This window comes from Anolis sagrei, chromosome 5 (genome assembly GCF_037176765.1).
Source record: "Anolis sagrei isolate rAnoSag1 chromosome 5, rAnoSag1.mat, whole genome shotgun sequence".
Classification (NCBI taxonomy): domain Eukaryota; kingdom Metazoa; phylum Chordata; class Lepidosauria; order Squamata; family Dactyloidae; genus Anolis; species Anolis sagrei.
The window spans coordinates 73,122,223-73,141,227 of NC_090025.1; the positions used below are offsets into that span (position 1 = coordinate 73,122,223).

Sequence of the window (19,005 nt, forward strand, 5' to 3'; positions counted from 1 at the left end):
GTTATAGGGCAAGCCACCTGTCCATCATCATTAAGTTTTGGTCTCACCTCTTGCTCAGGGCAATTGGAAAGGGAAGGGAGCCATTTTTTTGTTAGTCTCAGCTAGGTTAGCCAATGTACAGGATGTGTGTAAACTTCCTCTGTACAAAAGCTTCAGCCTTTAAGAATTTCCAGGGTTACAGAAATTTCAACAGAAACAGAAGGAAAAGAGACTCCAAAGACTTTCCAGGGATACAGCCCTAAAGATCAAAGAACTCCAGCTGAAGAGATTACAGGCCTTGCTGGTAGGTCCACTCTGTGCTTTGAGACGCAGTTCAACCTGGTAGTGGTGCCCACATCAGTTAGGTTTAAGTTTCAGTCAGCCTGGGAGAAGTTAAAAAGGGGATTTTCCTTTAAAGAAGCAGTTATTGAAGATAGTTGCCTGTCCTTCGTGGGCAAGTTTAGGAATTCACAAGTTGCTCAAAAGCTTGGAATCATTTGCTTAATTTACTGAAGACAAGAGAAGTTTCTGTTTGATTGTTCATTAAAAAAAGACTTTGTTGTACTTCTCAAACCATCTAAAGACTGTTTGTGGTGGAAACCTCTGAGAACTTCTCTTTAGGCCCCCTTGCTTCCCACTGGGCAAAGGTTGCACATCCTGTTTTAAAGACAACTATTTACAGGCCCAGCGCGCGACAGAACAGTGCCTGTAGAGTATACATAGTGCTATGTCACAGTCCATGAAATAATTGTGTAAAATAAGTCATATGCTATTTCATTATAAGCCACTTTGGTGTTTAAAGTTTCACAAGCATCTTTTCAATATGTTATCAAAAGCTTTCATGGCCAGAATGACTGGGTTGCTGTGAGTTTTCCGGGCTGTATGGCCATATTCCAGAAGCATTCTCTCCTGACATTTCACCCATATCTATGGCAGGCATCCTCAGAGGTGACAGAGATCTCACAACCTCTGAGGATGCTTGGCATAGATGTGGGTGAAACGTCAGGAAAGAATGCTGTTAGTACATGGCCACACAGCCTGGAAAACTTATAGCAACCCATCTCTGCAAGGCTTTTGCCTTGGCATTAGGGTCCCTTTTGCGAAGGGAGTTTAACTAATATAATGACATCATGTGCATCCCATTTCAGTGAATTCAAGAAGTTCCAGAAGTACATTATGCCATTTAATTCACTTCAGAAGGAGAATGTTAGAGGGTTGTTGATAGTTTGGAGTATTTGTATTTCTTTGCAAACATCCTGCATAGACAAAAGATCCAGCTTTAATATTTTAACAAAAACAGCTATTCACACATTGTTTGCCAGGGAAGAGCAGGTCTTTCCTCTCCTCTGACATATCATTCTATTCAGAATATTTCCCTAAAACAGGATGTAATCCAAATCAATTTAGCCAGTGGTGAAGAATGCTGGGAGCTGTAGTCCAACAACATCTGGAGGCTGCATTACTCTCACCCTGCTCTAAATACTGTAGTATCAAGAACTAGCTGACTATTTAGTCCCTATGGCAACATGTCTGCATCTTATGTGGCAAAGGAATGCACTATTAGGGCAGGCCTGTCTAGTAGTTTTGACTAATATTAGAAAGGATTCACCAAAGTTAAAACATCAGGAAACCCAAAAGAAAAAGAAATAATAACTTATTTTGTACCACTGTGGTTGCACTGTGGTTTTGAGTCCCTATAATGACATTAAAGCCAGGTTAGAATTAAAGTAAATAGATAACATTTGCAGAAATGGAACAATATTATTATACAGTATCTTGATTTTCTTTTCTAATGTAGCACTTTTCTGCCCAGCTCCCTTTGCATGAATAGAAGAGGCATCCTATTTGTGAAAATCTTCAAGCCACATTGTATTAGTTTTGTCACATTGTATTTGCCATGACCTCATGGAACAAACATCCTTGGACCATATTCACACAGAACATCATTTGTTACTTTGCAATGATGTTATTGGTGCACACATGCAATTCCTTCTGATTGATCCTTTCAATATCCCAAGTGGCTAAATGTACTAGAAATGGTTTGCCATCCAAAGTGACTTTTTGTTCCCTTTGCAAGTTAGGGTTTGTCCCTTGCTTATGAGCCATGCCTTGATTGACAGAGGAAGCCTGGAATGTGCTTGCCGATGACATGCTAAACAAACACTTGCTCATTTACTTCGCTGCTTGTGATAGATTAAGGAAGCAAGTGGAGGCAAACAAGCTGTATGTACTGAGACATGAACCAGGTTTCACAAAGATTATCATTCTGTACAAACAAGAGGGATGTCAGTTTTGGCTCGCCAGCTGTTTTCTGTGTAGAGCAAACGTTATATCATCAGTATTCCAGAAATGGTGAATTGTGAAGTGATCCTACAATGGAACAAAATGTGTGAAAAACATTTTATGGTTTGTTTTCAAGTATGATATATTGACTGGAGGGAGAGGATTCATGTCACTCTCTAAATGTTGCTGGAGCGCAAGGCCCAGCATACTTCACCATTGCTATGCCAATTTGTAATTCAACCGCACCAGGAAGAAAACACAATTTCCATCCCCTGGATTAGACTTGAAAGGGAATAGTTGGGTCCCAAATTCTACTCAACCACAAAGTTGTGTCATTGCATTCCAGCATAATATATCCAACGGTATAGCAATTGATGTTATGAAAATTCATACAGGGACAGAGGGCAGGCTATATGTAAACTCTCAAACTTCTTATTGACTGGATAGGATTGTGTTTATTTAAGTAATGGGAGAAAGAGATTTGTTCAGAAATCCTGGTCATGCATTTAACCCCTGAACATTTTCCAGCAAATCTCCAGAATATCACCTAGAGTTATTATCCATTCAGTCTGGAGAAATGAACAAGTAATACCAGAATATCATGATTTGTATAGCAACTGGAATGCAACTAAAAGGGAAAGGTGCTGCGTTTCATTCAAGCAGGAACAAAAGATCAGGCAGTCCATCTAGGAATTGTGGGTTTTTTTAAAAACACACACACAAACACACAATCTGTCTATTTTGGCTGTCATTGTCTTACCCTGTGTACCTTAAAGCAGTGTTTCTCAACCTCGGGTTGAGACCCCGGGGGGGGGGGGGTCATGAGGGTGTGTCAGAGGGGTCGCCTCTGGATGTAGGTGAACTACAACTCTAAAACTCAAGGTCAATGCCCACCAAACCCTTCCAGTATTTTCTGTTGGTCATGGTGTGCCAAGTTTGGTTCATTTCCATCATTGGTGTAGTTTAAAATGCTCTTTGATAGTAGGTGAACTATAAATCCCAGCACCTACAACTCCCAAATGACAAAAATCAACTCCCCATCCCACCAGTATTCAATTTTTGGCATATCAGGTATTTGTGGCGAGTTTGGTCTAGTGAATAAAAATACATCCTACATATAAGATATTTACATTACAATTTATAAACAATAGCAAAATTACAGTTATGAAGTTGCAACAAAAATAATTTTCTGGTTGGGGGTCACCACAACATGAGGAACTATATTAAGGAGTTGTATCATTAGGAAGGTTGAGACCCACTGCCTTAGAGGGTTGTTAGCTCTCATTAACAGGCCAGAATATAGGAGGGTTGTTGGGGAACACATCTTTCCCCCCACATAAATATAGTATAGTGTGTGTGTGTATGTGTATGTGTGTGTGTATCACACACACACATACACTAAAGAAATAGCTTTTTGAGGTTTTTAAAATGTATTGTATAAATGATTTTGAGACTTTTTCTGTCCCCTTACATTGCAGTCAGACATTTGTCAAAGTGTACACTGAAGAGAATGTAAACAATAGCAATTTAAAATCTGCTCTAAAGATATTTTTAAAAGACATCTTATCCCACTGTCATAAAATGTTTGAGTGCTTGGTGGAATAATAATAATAATAATAATAATAATAATAATAATAATATACAAATGGCCTTATTTCATAACAGTTAACCTTCCTAAGTTTTCTGATTAGTAGAATAACAGCATCATGCATTACTCTGTTAACGAATGCTGCATCCAAAATATCAAATGGTCTTTTTATGCCATTTAAATGGTTAACCTACAAATGACTTTAAGGCCATGTTGTGCCTGTTTCAAGCGTTTAGTTCATTTGCCATTAATAAAAACTGGACCTGGGGAGGAAACTTGAAAAGAAATAGCATCCTTTTTATAATTTCTAATGCATGACTCCCATGCTTGGCGCTTCTGTTTTCAGTCCAACATCATGTTAATTCTACATTTGTGATTGAGAGCCAACAACATCACATTATTGCTCCATGCACATTTGTTTTGTCTTCTTACAAAGCAAGTCAGCTGCAAAGACACGATAAGATCTGTTATAGATAGATCGGTAATAAAAACCAGCTGAAGGTTGGAGGGCCTTACTGTTTGATTGCAGCCCCCCCCCCCCTTTACAATGAGATGGCTTCGTGAATCCAGTTAGCTCTAAGAGCTAGTTTAACTTCCCCATGTTTATAGGAATTTCTAGGAATGCTAGAGAACAGAATAACCTTCTTCCCCCAAATTCCCTCCTCCCAACGAATAAGCTGAGAGCACATTAAGTCAGTTTGTTCTGCCAAGTGTGCCATCTGCAGTGCATTATGTGGCTTTGAGTCCTACCAGCTTGCCTGTATTTCAGAGAAAGATAATAAGGAAGAGAGCGGGTTTCCCCCCCACCCACCCTTTTACCTTCATTGTTCTCCTCCCTGGTGGTGGCCCTTAGGGTCTCATGGGCTGAGCACCTGCCGTTGTCTTCCTCTGAGAGCTGTGTGGCAGGCTCATGTTGCAATATGGCATCCAGCTCATGGAAGAACTTCATGGTCTTGGTCGCATCCCCTGAGTGGTGGGCATATTTAACCGTCCTATATTCATACTTGAGGTTTTTATACTTTGCACGGCACTGTTTCCAGTCCCTGCAGATGCCCAGCTCCTGCAGCCTCTTGGCAATGTAAATGAAGATCCCTTTATTCCTGAGGGTGCCATGGAGTTGCTTTCGGATGCTTTTCTCAGCCCAGACGCTGAGAAGGGCTTTCACCTCCTCTTCAGTCCAGTGCCTCCCTGCTCCACTCTCCATGTTGAAAGTGACCTGGAAATGATTCACTATTTCGAGCCAAGATTTTGTTTCCTAGGAAACCAGACGGCTGATTGTCAGTAAGCTCCACAGAGATGAAAGGATCCAGTTTTACTGGCTCAAGCCGCCTGAGGGGAGTAACTTGAGAAACTGCCAAATAAGCAGGTTCCCTATTAGAGGCAGGCAGGGAAATAAAGCAGCTCAGGCACAAATGACTGCAAAGTATGCTGATTTAATTGGCGCCCGGAATAAGCTGGTTTTTCCCCCCCAGCTTGACAGATATTAGGCACAACCCCGAAAGTGTGCAGAAATACCTTCTTTGACTCTGGTTATGCAATGTGCTTTAAATATAATCACTGCTTTGTAATGAATGCTAAAGCTCTAAAGACATACTCCGGTTTGTTCTGACTGAATGACGATAGCTTTGCGCCCTGGCGCTGTATGTGTTTCTTATCCGGCGTAGTGTGCCTTTCCTTGCAGCAAAATATGCGTTGCAATTGTTTAGAATTGTTTCTCGAATCTGTGACTCATTTCCCTGGCATGGATACTGGTTTAATCTGCTCTAAAGACGCATTTGCCAGGTTGGATCCCCACCTTTGCAGATTTTGTTAGAGCAGAGTTGTGAGAATCAAAAGGTGTTAGCAGTGATTTCATCTAAGACGCCATTTCTTTTGGTTTCGACAATGATGCACTAATTGTTGGAAATGGGCAACCATCTCAAGCCTCTTCTGGTTAATGATCTGTCTGTATATATTTTGCTGAAGTGCATATGTGTTCTTTGGTGTGCAGTTTTTCCTAATTGTGTTTTTGAGATTGTGGAAGGGGCTGCAGACCAGCTCAGGGACTGTTTAGAACACAGTTTAAAAGTTGACAGTTGAGGGATAACCGTTGAAGATGGGACAGTTGGAAGTAAACAGATATAATGTAGGGGTAAATAAACCAAAATATTTCCCAAAAAAACAGGAGCCCTCTTTCTAATAGGGAGGGCAAGGATGGACACCATGGAAATTGAATCTTTTGCACTGCAAAAAACTATTTATTGTGTGCCCATAGCAATAACGACAAACAAGCATACAGGAATGCAATCAAAGGGTTTGTCGCAACCGCCAATGGGGCTACAGAGCTTTTATCACTTTGGTGGTAAATGGAATATACATTTTTATTGGTTCCCAAAGACAAATCATTTCATTGGTCTAAGCTAGCTATACAGTTGTTCATTAGTTGTTTATTATTTTGATTGACATTGTAACACACATGGGATCCTAACAATGACACAACTATGGCACAACTATAGTTTATTGTTCTCTGACAACGACTGTATCTTATCTGTTAGTCTGTTGCAAACATGGCTCCAGAGTGACTGGGAAACTTGGGGGTTCTAACTAGCCACCCACTAACTGGTTTTGTCCATATGTACCTGTTATCCTTGAATAGTAACTTCTTCTCTGGAGCACTGATTTCTCAAACAATCAGTATTTTCTGTAAACATACGCCTGCTGCAGAAATAGGCCAATATGGCAGAAAATCATGACATATAGGCATTGGGAACATCTCTGAAAATTCTCTTTTTAAAACCATGTCCCCTCTAATAAAAGAGAGTTGTACAGAACTGTACAGTGTTGAATAGTCTAATAAAGACTAAAAGTTGAAGACACAAACCAAAATGTTTCAAAGTTTAAACTAATAAGAAATGTACCTGTAATGAAGGGGCGCTGATGTAGGGGCACTCCAAATGCACAAGCTTTAGGAGTTCCCTCAATGGCCCAATGTAGCCATGCAATGAGGAAGCCATAAGTTGGATTGTTACTACAAAGGCTTTATTGCGTGGCCATAGCAATATTGACAAACAAGCATACAAGAATGCAATCAAAGAGTTTGTCACAACATCCAATGGGGCTGCAGAGTTTTTATCATTTTTGGCAGTAAATTGAATACACATTCTCATTGGTTTTCAAAGACAAATCCTTTCATTGGTCTAAGCTAGCTGTACAGATGCTCATTGGTTGTTTATAATTTTGACTGACAGAAGAGCACACGTGGGGCCCTAACAATGACACAACTATAGCACAACTTTAGTCTGTTATTCTCTGACCATGACTGTCTTAATGAATCAGTCTTATCTGTTATCCTGTTGCAAACATAGCTCCAGAACAACTGGGAAACTTGGAGGTTCTAACTAGCCACTAAGTAGCTGGTTTTGTCCAGATATATTGTTATCCTTGAAAAGTAACTTCCTCTCTGCAGCACTGTTTTCTCAAGCAATCAGGATTTTCGGTAAACAAAGGCCTACTGCAGAAACAGGCCAATATGGCAGTAAATCAGGACATATGGGCATTGGGAATATCTCTGAAAATTCCCTTTTAAAACCACGTCTCCTTCAATATATTTAAATGCATTAAGTTGTGAGTAAAACAAAGTTATTTTTAAAGAAGTCTACTTGAATTTTTTCTTCTAAGAGCATGAGATAGAAGCAAAATATTTATGGGAGAGTAGATATGTTTTGAACACTAAACAACACTTCTGAAGATCATATATATATATATATATAGAGAGAGAGAGAGAGAGAGAGAGAGAGAGAGTTTACTGGCATATTCTCTGTTCCTAAGAGTTCAGAGTCACCTGGAAATCACCTGATTTATAATGGGCCCGGCTTTTGCACAGGCAGTTTTCTTCTCACCTGCTGCCAAGAGAAGGGGCAACCAAGCCGTAGATTCCAAAAACCTCTTTCTCTCTGTGGTGCCTCCAAAATTGCCCTCTAAACCATCCTCTACTACCAAAAATGTAAGAGAAAAGAACCAAAATACTCCTTAAATCCAAATCTGAAAAGCAGGAACCCTCTTTCCAGTGGGGAGGGCAAGGAAGGACATCACAAAAGTTGAATCTTCAAACTGCAAAAAACTATTTTATTGCATGGCCATAACAATAACGACAAACATGCATACAGGAATGCAATCCAAGGGTTTGTCGCAACCCCCAATGGGGCTGCGGGGCTTTTATCATTTTGGCAGTAAATTGAATACACATTCTTGTTGGTTTTCAAAGACAAATAATTTCATTGGTCTAAGCCAGCTACACAGACACTCATTGGTTGCTTATGATTTTGACTGACATAAGAGCACACGTAGGACCTTAACAATGGCACAACTATGGTCTATTGTTCTCTGACTATGAATATCTTAGTGAATCAATCTTATTTATTATTCTATTGCAAGCATAACTCCACAGCAACTGGGAAACTTGGGAGTTCTAACTAGCCACCAGCTCCTGATGTACTTTTATCCTTGAAAAGTAACTTCCTCTCTGCAGCAACATATTCTCAATCAATCAGCATTTTCTGTAAACAAAGGCTGTCTACAGAAACAGGCCAATATGGCAATAAATCAGGACATATGGGCATTGGGAACATTTCTTAAAAATGCCTTTTAAAACTACATCTCTCTCAGTGTAACAGCTGAAAACCAATTGCCAAGCATAAATCCACGGGGATACTGAAAGGGCACCGATGTTGTGGCACGGGCTCACCAGCACTCCAAATGCACAAGCTTAGGAGTCCCCTCAAAGGCCCCGGCAGCAGTGCAAGGAGGAGGCCACAAGTTGAATTCTTACTGCAAAGTTTTTTATTGCGAGCCTAGCAATAACGATGAACTGATATGTTAGGAACAGAGATTATGCCAATGAACAAAATATAGCAGTTCTTCAGAAATGTTTTGTTTTCAGTTGCCCCAAAATGCATCTACTCTCCCATAAAATATATTGCTTTTATATCATGCTCTCAAGAAACAGACTTTGTTAAAAGTAACGTATTTGCTTTACTCACAACCTTCATGTATTCAGCATACAGGTACATAATCCAGTTACAGATATGTTTGAAGTGGTTTCTCTGTGCAGATAACACAGGCCATCTTTCTTGCAATCAACAGCAACATGAGTTTGCTCTTAACAGTCCAAAGTCTAAAAGGCATATTTTCAATTTTGAGAGTTTAATGGAGTCTTTGCATTCTGAGAGTCTGGTGCAGTCTGCCCTCTAAAATGGAGTCTGAGCTCTGAGCAGTCTCAGATTTGATCATGTGGCCTGCAGCCCTTCTCACAGCTTCAAGAAACATAGAATAAAGGGAAAGCTGCATACCAAAGCATATATACACAATACAGTAAGCAAACAGAATCATATATAAAACAAATTACTAACGGAGTCTTAAAGAAGGCTGCTATTTCCAACATTTAAGCATTATGAAAGGTGCTTTGATGCAATGAAAGACATGTAGTAGGTTTCCCTGGCTGGCCTCAAGAAAAGTATGTTGATATTCCAGAATTGGGATATGATGTAACAGGAACTGAATAGCCAATTGCTTCTTGATAAGAAATTATTTGGATGATGCTCTGAATGACAGAGTCCAGTGATTATGTTTTCTTTTCCTGCTACCAAGGATGTTGTTATCTTGGTCTGCATATGAAAGGAAATGAGAATAACAGGCTCCAGTTTGAATTGGAGCCATCAACACAATAGGGACCAACAGCTGTTTTGAACTTGAGGGTACTTTCTGTCTCCCTAAAGGCTTGGTTGGAATCGACAACTTTTACTTGTCAGTTAGAGAGCTTAAGATACACTTCTGCCTATCCTCAATCTGCGCATTGGTAAAGACACACAGTTCCTAACGATAAGAGGTTAACGATGTTGTTAAATATACAAAACCAATAACACAATGCACTGTTGATACGCTTACACGTTTATCTTGGCTTGTATGCAAAACTTGCTCTTCTCCCGATAAATACTTTTTATGACTCCTTAACTAAACTTGTCACACTCATCAACCTACTCATGCATTCTGCATTTCTATAACTATTCACACTCCTCTTCCCCGTCCCTTTCCTTAGTGCATCTAAGAAAGTGGACTGTGACTCCATGGAATTATATTTTTCTCAGTCTCAAATGTAGTACAGGCTTCCTTTATATCTTGTGATCCTGAAACAGAATCTCTGAATATTACAAAACAGCAGTAACCCTTTAGGGAAGGTCTGTACTGTTTGAACTTCTTGATCCCCAAACAAATGGCACAAGGTTTTATTTTGAAACAGAACCACATTAAAACTTTACACTATTGCAGATTTAAGAGTTTCCATTACATCCCCCCCCCCCCCCAAACTGTATACTGTTCCATCAGCTTTTTTGCTGGGTTGTTGTAGGTTTTTTCGGGTTTTTTCGGGCTATATGGCCATGTTCTAGAGGCATTCTCTCCTGACGTTTCACCTGCATCTATGGCAAGCATCCTCAGAGGTAGAGAGCTTTTTTTGCTATTTATGTATTTATTTTGTTTAGCATCTTAGATGATCCTAAGATGAATTCCACATAGAGAATACATACATCTGCCACTGTGTCAGGATCTCACCAGTAGATTGGACTGAGGGCTGGACATGCTATGTAGCAGGCCGCAGACTGCTTCATGTTGTACTAAGAGACATCTTTTTTTTCTGTGTCAGGATTGACTTGAGAAACTGCAGGTTGCTTTTAGTGTGAGAGAATTGGTTGTCTGCAAGGAAGTTGCCCAGGGGACGTCCGGATGTTTTGTTGTTTTACCATCCTTGTGGGAGGCTTCTCTTATGTTCCCACATGGGGAGCTGGAGCTGACAGAGGGAGCTCATCCGCGCTCTCCCCATGACCTGTTGGTCTTCAGTACTTGCCAGCACAAGGTTTTAACCCAGTGGTTCTCAACCTGGGGTCCCCAGATGTTTTTGGCCTTCAACTCCCAGAAATCCTAACACCTGGTAAACTGGCTGGGATTTCTGGGAGTTGTAGGCCAAAACACCTGGGGATCCACAGGTTGAGAACCACTGTTTTAACCCATTGTGCCCCTAGGGGCTCCTATAAGACATCAATTAATGTCTTCAAAAGCCTTCCTCCACCACAATGGCTTGTGGAACGAGATTTGGGTTCTGCTCAATGAGGCAAAATTTTCTCCACTTTCAACTATACAGGAAGGTTTTATACGCATACCAGCAGAACTGGGAATGTGTGTTGTCAGGCACCGCAAAGAGTTCAGTGAAACCTAACAATGGACACAACTGGGCTTTTAGCACTAACTGCACAGATATGAGAGCCCTTCAAGATGCAGTAGCAGCCTTATCATTTATGGCACTCAGTGGGGAGTCCAGTATCGGCTTCAAGGAAACCTGCAGGAAAGAGACATTGAACTATGAGGATGTGGAGAGGAGATGGTGCTGCTGTGATAGCATGTAATAAAGTGAATTCAACAGAGAAATAAATACAAAGCTGCCTTTGGAATGATTACAGTGTCCTTGGAAGAGGTACTGCTGAATCTATTAAGTTTCATCTTTTAGAGATAATATAATCAGTGTAGACATGAGTTCCTAATACTATTGTACCCAAGGAGATGCTGTGAACTACCATTCAGTTATATATTCCAGGGGTCCTCAAACTTTTTAAACAGAGGGCCAGGTCACAATCCCTCAAACTGTTGGAGGGCCGGATTATAATTTGCAAAAAACGTGAATGAATTCCTATGCACACTGCACATATCTTATTTGTAGTGCAAAAAACACTTTAAAACAATACAATAATTAAAATGAAGAACAAATTTAACAAATATAAAATTATTAGTATTTCAATGGGAAGTGTGGGGCTGCTTTGAGATAGGGTTGTTGTTGTTGTTGTTGTTGTTGTTATTGTCATTGTGTGCTTTCAAGTCATTTCAGACTTAAGTTGACCCTGAGTGAGGGCTGGGTAAATGACTTTGGAGGGCAGTATTTGGCCCCCGGGCCTTAGCTTGAGGACCCCTGATATATTCCTTATTCATCACTTTTGCTTCTCTCATTGAGGGTACTGATGGATTTGGGGCAAGAGCAGAAACAGTACCTCTGAGTTCTTGGGAGATTAAACTAACCATAGAGCAGGTTTCATCTCTCAGTATGGGAGATTTGAAAGGTGGTAGCCTCAATTATCTTCTCTTTCCCCCCTGTAGCGATGGTACCACTGTGAGCTTAAGGGCCATTGAGTTTTTATTTGAAGAGATCCCTGGCTGGTAAAGGAAAATAGTGTTTGAAAACCAGTGTGCCTCAGGGTCAGAATGTTTCTTTTAATGTGTAGTATTTTCTGTTACATCAATTCTTTTTCTTTCCCTTAGTACAGAAGCAAATGTGTAAGATCAGATGAAGACTCCAGCAAGGCAGTAGAGTAACTTTACTACCTTGATCCCTAGTCTTGTAGGTACACTTAAGGCCTGTTCCACACAGCTGAATACAATCCCACATTATCTGCTTTGAACTGGAATATATGGCAGTGTGGACCCAGATAACCCAGTTCAAAGCATATATTGTGGGATTTTCTGCCTTGATATTCTGGGTTATAGGGCTATGTGGAAGGAGCCTATGTCTGACTAGGACTGAGGAAGAAATTTCAGGAGGGAAAAGAGAAATATATATAATATAATATTTCCTAGACCTTTTTCACAGTAAAAATCCCTGACTGAGCTGCTCAGGGCAAGATTGCCTAGGCTGGGGCATTGGTGTCACTAAGATTCAAGAAGTGTGACCCGCAGGGGGTGACACCATCAGAGATAGTGAGACCAAAACATATGTCTGTAAACTATACTTACAAGGCTAAAACATTATACTAATTTACTTTTTCAACTTTCATATGTTCTGGTCAGATCTTTAATTATTCCCCAATTACAATGATGCTTTGAATCCTGTTGTTTCATCAACTTTTGCTAGAAGCACACACAGTTGGTTTCATTTATTTTGTCAATTGTTCTGGTATTTTAGCTAATAAAATATCGTGGCATGGTATTGTGAGGGAGGAGGTCCATGAGAGTGACACTCTGAGGCCCCTTCCACATTGAATAAAATCCCACTTTATTTATGTATTTATTTACCCTACTTATACCCTGCCTTTCTCCACCCCAAGAGAGGGGGGGGGGCAAGGCAGCTTACATATGGCAATTTTTCAATGCCTTAAACACATATAACATTAAGTTTAAAATCCATTGAATCAAAATTAATACCTTTTAAAAATTACATTCAATATTAAAATCACGCCATCCAAAAATTGTGGTCTGAGGTCATTCTATAGTCATTGCACATATTCCAATTATATTATATTATTGCACTGCTTTGAACTGGGATATATGGCAGTGTGGACTCCGATATTCCAGTTCAAAGCAGATATTTCAGTTATTCTGCCTTGATATTCTGGGTTATATGAATCATAGAATCATAGAGTTGGAAGAGACCTCATGGGCCATCCCGTCCAATCCCCTGCCAAGAAGGAGGAAAACTGCATTCAAAGCACCCCCCGACAGATGGCCATCCAGCCTCTGTTTAAAAGCTTCCAAAGAAGGAGCCTCCACCACACTCCGGGGCAGAGAGTTCCACTGCTGAATGGCTCTCACAGTCGGAAAGTTCTTCCTAATGTTCAGATGGAATCTCCTTTCTTGTAGTTTGAAGCCATTGTTTCGTGTCCTAGTCTCCAGGGCAGCAGAAAACAAGTTTGCTCCCTCCTCCCTATGACTTCCTCTCACATATTTATACATGGCTATTATGTCTCCTCTCAGCCTTCTCTTCTTCAGGCTAAACATGCCCAGCTCTGTAAGCCACTCCTCATAGTGCTTGTTCTCCAGACCCTTGATCATTTAGTTGCCTTCCTCTGGACATATTCCATGACTGTGTGTAAGGGCCCTGAGTTGCTGCATTCGATGACACCAATCCTTTATTGTACTTTATTGTACTATTTTAATATGTAATAACGTTGCACTTTGTTGTACTTATATATTATTGTACTTTCATATATGCTGTAAACCGACCTGAGTCGGTTGAGGTGAGAAGGCCGGTATAGAAAACTTCTAAATAAATAAATAAATAGTAATATCACTGGGATGATGAACCCTTTGTGATCTTGTATAGCGGGAGTAAATAATCTTTTTAGTCCAAAAAGCAAGGGGTGTATGGCATTCAGATGAGCACACCCAAAAGTGGAAAGGCTTTAAACCTCCCCAAATCTGTGGATTCTGAGCAAGATGATTTCACTGTGAAAGGGAAGGTTAGCACTTCTCTCTCCCTCTGATGGGCCATGTTGTTTCATGTTACCATTAGTACTACAGAAGCAGCAGTACCAGATGCCAAGAGGAGAATTATTCAAAGGGAGCAGGACAGCATAGGAGCCACAAAACCTGTCACCCTTGTGTTATGCCCCTGATGTGTAACTACAAGTGGTATCTGCAGCAACCTCCTATTCAATATTCTAATCTAGATGACTGCGTTATTTGACCAGTGGCTTAATTCCACTTACAGTTTCTCTCATTCTGTCACTCCGTATTACACTGAACTAGTACAGTACAAGGTTACCTTCTTGGGTTTTTCAAGAAAGAAAGGAAAATCTGCAAATCCTTAGGATGCCCTGAAACACATTGAAATGTGCACGGATGGGTCTGTTTTGCCTACATACAAGTTCATGCCCTAAGAATAATGTTATCATTTGTATGCAAGATGTGGTTTTGTTGCATTAAGCTGCTTTTTCCTTTTCTCAAAGGGGCCAAGAGAGTGCTGGAATTGTGACAAGCGATGGAGAGTCAGCGCATTCGTTCAAAATGCACAAGGTAACATGGAAAGCTTCTTAGTTATGTAACTTCGCATCTATACCTACTGGAATAAACCTGATGGAAACTAGAGAGTAAAGCACAATTTTGAGTTTCCCCAGTCCAAGTCATAATGCCAAACTAGTCTGTTACAAGTAATATCAGGAAGCTTTACTTTGAGTTTGATAATCTTCCTGCACCAAGAATTAGAAAAACAAAATCATTCTGAAACATTTATATTGCCACAAATACTTCTTTTGAGCAGAATTGTATCTTCATTATTTCTTCTAAATGCATGGCAAAATAAAATACACCAAGCTTGCTGTTTTGGAGAACAGAGAAGATGCAGTGGATGAAGTAAAATTGGCAACTATTTCAATTCACATTTCTCTGTTATGACAAACTTCTGTAGATCAGACTCATAGTACCCATAGTTGAAGTCACCTGTTTGTTTATTACTGTTCACCTGATACATCAGAAAACCTAGTATGACACAAACATGCGGCAAGAATGATTTCCCCATGGCTAGCCATTATGTTATAATAGATCCTGCTTTCTTTACCCATACAAGAAAAGCATAGAGGGAGGCTTCATTTTTGGAGTTTTTCTGGAGTTTCATCTCCCCCAAGCTACCCAGGGTCACCATCAGTAGTGCAGTTATGTGCATTGTATCTCCTTTATGCATATTTGGCTGACTGATTTGCTACATGTCCTCCTTCCTCCAAAGGTTACTTTCTAACTACAACATCTGTACAGTACTTTACCAATGTACAGGGACAAAATACTAGTTGCCTTGTAGGTGAATTTGAAATATCCTAGGAAAAAGGAGCAGAGTATAAGCCAAATGGGTGCAAGAATGGTGGCATGTTCAACTTTTAAAAGAAGGGAGCCAGTTAAGAAAATCCATTTCTTCCAATAAGGAAAATACTTCCTCCTGATTTAAATCTGAGATAATGTAATTTCACAGAGTACCCATTTAAGTAGGTCTCTGTGGGAAAAATCTGAATACTTCTCTCCTATACACAGAGGTGATACTTTGTTCTGGAATTCTTAATGCCATAGTTTTTGCCTTTTAGTATTTTAACTTCTATATCAGAACTCTTTTTTAAAAGACCAATAAATAAATATATCATAATTTCACAGACATTTAGTGGTATATACAATTTTATTTATCATGATATGCTTCTAGCTCTTAATAAGGCATAGGGGTTATGGTGACGCAACGGGTTAGACTGCTACGCTGCTGAAATTGCTGACCGGAAGGTTGGAATCCATGGGGCAGGGCGAGCTCCCACTGTCAGCCCCAGCTTCTGCCAACCTAGCAGTTCTAAAACGTGCAAGTGTGAGTAGATCAGTGGTTCTCAGCCTGGGGTCCCCAGATGTTTTTGGCCTACAACTCCCAGAAATCCCAGCCAGTTTACCCGCTGTTAGGGTTTCTGGGAATTGAAGGCCAAAAACATCTGGGGACCCCAGGTTGAGAACCACTGGAGTAGATCAATAGGTACCGCCTTGACGGAAAGTAACAGCACTCCATGAAGTCATGCCAGCCATATGATCTTAGAGGTGTCTATGGACAACGCCGGCTCTTCAGCTTAGAAATGGAGATGAGTATCACCACCCAGAGTTGGACACAACTAGACTTAATGTCAAGGGGGAACCTTTACCTTTACTCAGTGACACTACCCAGGAGGTATTCTCTCTGAATATTCTCCTTTGAAAACTACATCAAACAACGTAAGAATGGTTTTTCTCATGTTATCGCTTCCCTTTCTTCAAGTATGAAATTGTATTATTAGTGGGCCATTCTGTTGTTTTTGTATGATATGAAAATATGACTGACCAGAATATATGGGACAGAAAAAGAAAAGGCATATTATGAAATGAACTTCATGTTTGCTCTACCTTCTTTTGTGCTTACGAAGAAGTGGTGGTAGTAGGTAAGTGACATGATTTTACCTAAACCTGTGGCACAAATGTTTTGTTTACTTTTGTAGGATATATAGATGTGACAGAACATTTGATAACTCTACTGGCATGTTCCCATCAGGAACCCATTTTGCTGAGAATTATTTAAAAATTACTGACAGGATTTACATACTTTATGTAAAGCTGTTTCTATGGAATAGATGTGTATGGCATTTTCAAGGTGTATGATGCTGAGCATCTGTCTACATGGGAGGCATTGTGTTTTCTCAGCAACAAAATAATCACAACTGATTTTTCCATGCAAGAAAAGAGCTACCCAAAAGAGGAAAACTTTGTAAACTTCCCAATAGTTGGTTAAATTCATTTATTGTACAATGAAAGTTGTATCTAGGAAAAATGACATAGAAAAAAAATCAGGTTGAACAAAATAAAAAAAAAGTCCATAAAAAAGAAAGTTAAGGGGAATGTATCTTGTCTGGGTGTGTAGGAGCACCAATTTTAGTGTCCTGGACTATTTTAGGTAGCCCTGGAAACTGCATTTAAGAGCATATCACCATTTTCTTCTTTTTTTTTCAGGGAATGGGTCTGGTTAATCATGTTTTCAGTGAAGATAGCCTGAAGAAGCTGTATGTTTCCAATCTTGGGATTGGGCACACAAGATACTCAACCTCCGGAGTCTCTGTCTTGGATAATTGTCAACCATTTGTGGTGGAAACACTGCATGGGAAGATTGCCGTAGCTCACAATGGAGAGCTGACAAATGCTGGGCGACTGAGGAGAAAGGTAGGCAATCATCCAAAGCATGAGGGAACAGACGGAGATAGCAAATTTGTCCTATCCTTGGCATAGTTAGTATTTTATTGAATGCTAAAAATGTGAGGAATGTATCAAAATGAGTAGCTTTCTCAGAATCTGCTGCTGAATATAAGGGGGAATGGCAGTCCAATACACATTGCCATCTTGTGTTTTATTCTATGCAAAGCCTTGTGGAAAAAAGTATTGTCCCATCTCTTTTTCTTAATTTTTTTTCTTGAAAAAACAAAACAATGAATTTTAGTGATGACAATCATTCATAACCTATAGTGTTTCTGGTGGAGTTTAATGTTTTGGAGGCCAGAGGTAGGCAACCTGTATGTGCAGTTGACTGCAGTGAGAAAAGATATGATAGAGGCATATTTGACCAAGACTGATGTACCTCTATCATATCTCTCATCTCTGTCTCGCATTGCATATGTGCCTAACATCATTCAGTGCAGATTCAAACCCTGGGTCAATACTCAGATCACACCACACTAAGGGCTCCGCGGAGCACAGTTTGAGAAATACTGCTCAAGCCCATTGGTATGTACAGTTTGCCCCCCATATTCATAATTTTGCTTCCACAAAATTCCACCATTCATGGCTTGAAAATACTCTCCACAAATATCCAAAAAGCAAAACTTTATTTTGCTGTTTTACTATCATAAGATAGTAAATTTTGTATTTAACACCAATACAAAATTATGTTTATAATTTGAGTGATTTGAAAAACTGCAATTTGTTTCTGGTGTGAGAAAATTGGCCATCTGCAAGGAACGCCTGGATGTTTTACCATCCTGTGGAAGGCTTCTCTCATGTCCCCACATGGGAAGCTAGAGCTGACAGACAGGAGCTCATCCCGCTCCCCGGATTCGAACCATCGACCTTTCGGTCAGCAGTCCTGCTGGCACAAGGGTTTAACCCATTGCGCCACCGGGGGCTTTTATTATATATAATGAAACTCAGGCATTCCAGATTTTGTATCCATGAGGGGTCCCCGAACCAAACCCTGGAGGATACCAAGGATGCATTGTACATACTTGGGGATTGTGGGTGTATTATTGATATATAGCTGCATTTTAACACTAATACACAATGTATTTTGTTTTCTTTGTTTGACAGCTAATGCGCCATGGGGTGGGACTCTCCACCAGTTCTGACAGTGAACTAATCACTCAGCTGCTGGCATTCACCCCTCCGTTAGAGCAAGATGATACACCAGATTGGGTAGCAAGGTAAAGTACATAACTTAAGGCAGGGGTCCTCAAACTTTTTACACAGAGGGCCAGGTCACAGTCCTTCAAATTGTTGGAGGGCCGGATTATAATTTGAAAAAAATGAATGAATTCCTATGAACACTGCACATATGTTATTTGTAGTGCAAAAACACTTTAAAACAATACAAAAATTAAAATGATGAACAATTTTAATAAATATAAATTTATTAGTATTTCAATGGGAAGTGTGGGCCTGCTTTTGGCTGATGAGATAAGGTGGTTGTTGTTGTTGTTGTTGTCGTCGTCATCGTTGTGTGCTTTCAAGTCGTTTTAGACTTAGGTTGACCCTGAGCGAGGACCGGGTAAATGACCTTGGAGGGCCATATCCGGCCCTTGGGCCTTAGTTTGAGGACCCCCGACTTAAGGGAA

At 40.1% G+C, this 19,005-nt stretch overlaps 2 protein-coding genes across 2 annotated transcripts in view; one reads left to right on the forward strand and one right to left on the reverse strand.

Annotated features, from left to right (window-relative positions):
• The window catches only part of LOC137097051 (zinc finger and SCAN domain-containing protein 29-like), a 35,387-nt gene extending 30,089 nt beyond the window's left edge, over positions 1-5,298 (reverse strand). The window contains exon 1 of the mRNA XM_067468354.1: positions 4,670-5,298. Within this exon, the coding sequence (XP_067324455.1) occupies positions 4,670-5,054 (385 nt within the window). The 5' untranslated portion in view covers positions 5,055-5,298. The remainder of the gene's footprint in view (positions 1-4,669) is intronic.
• Positions 1-19,005, forward strand: part of PPAT (phosphoribosyl pyrophosphate amidotransferase) — a 69,983-nt gene that overhangs the window by 39,716 nt on the left and 11,262 nt on the right. The window contains exons 2-4 of the mRNA XM_060778548.2: positions 14,590-14,656; positions 17,138-17,344; positions 18,482-18,594. Of these exons, the coding sequence (XP_060634531.2) occupies positions 14,590-14,656; positions 17,138-17,344; positions 18,482-18,594 (387 nt within the window). The remainder of the gene's footprint in view (positions 1-14,589; positions 14,657-17,137; positions 17,345-18,481; positions 18,595-19,005) is intronic.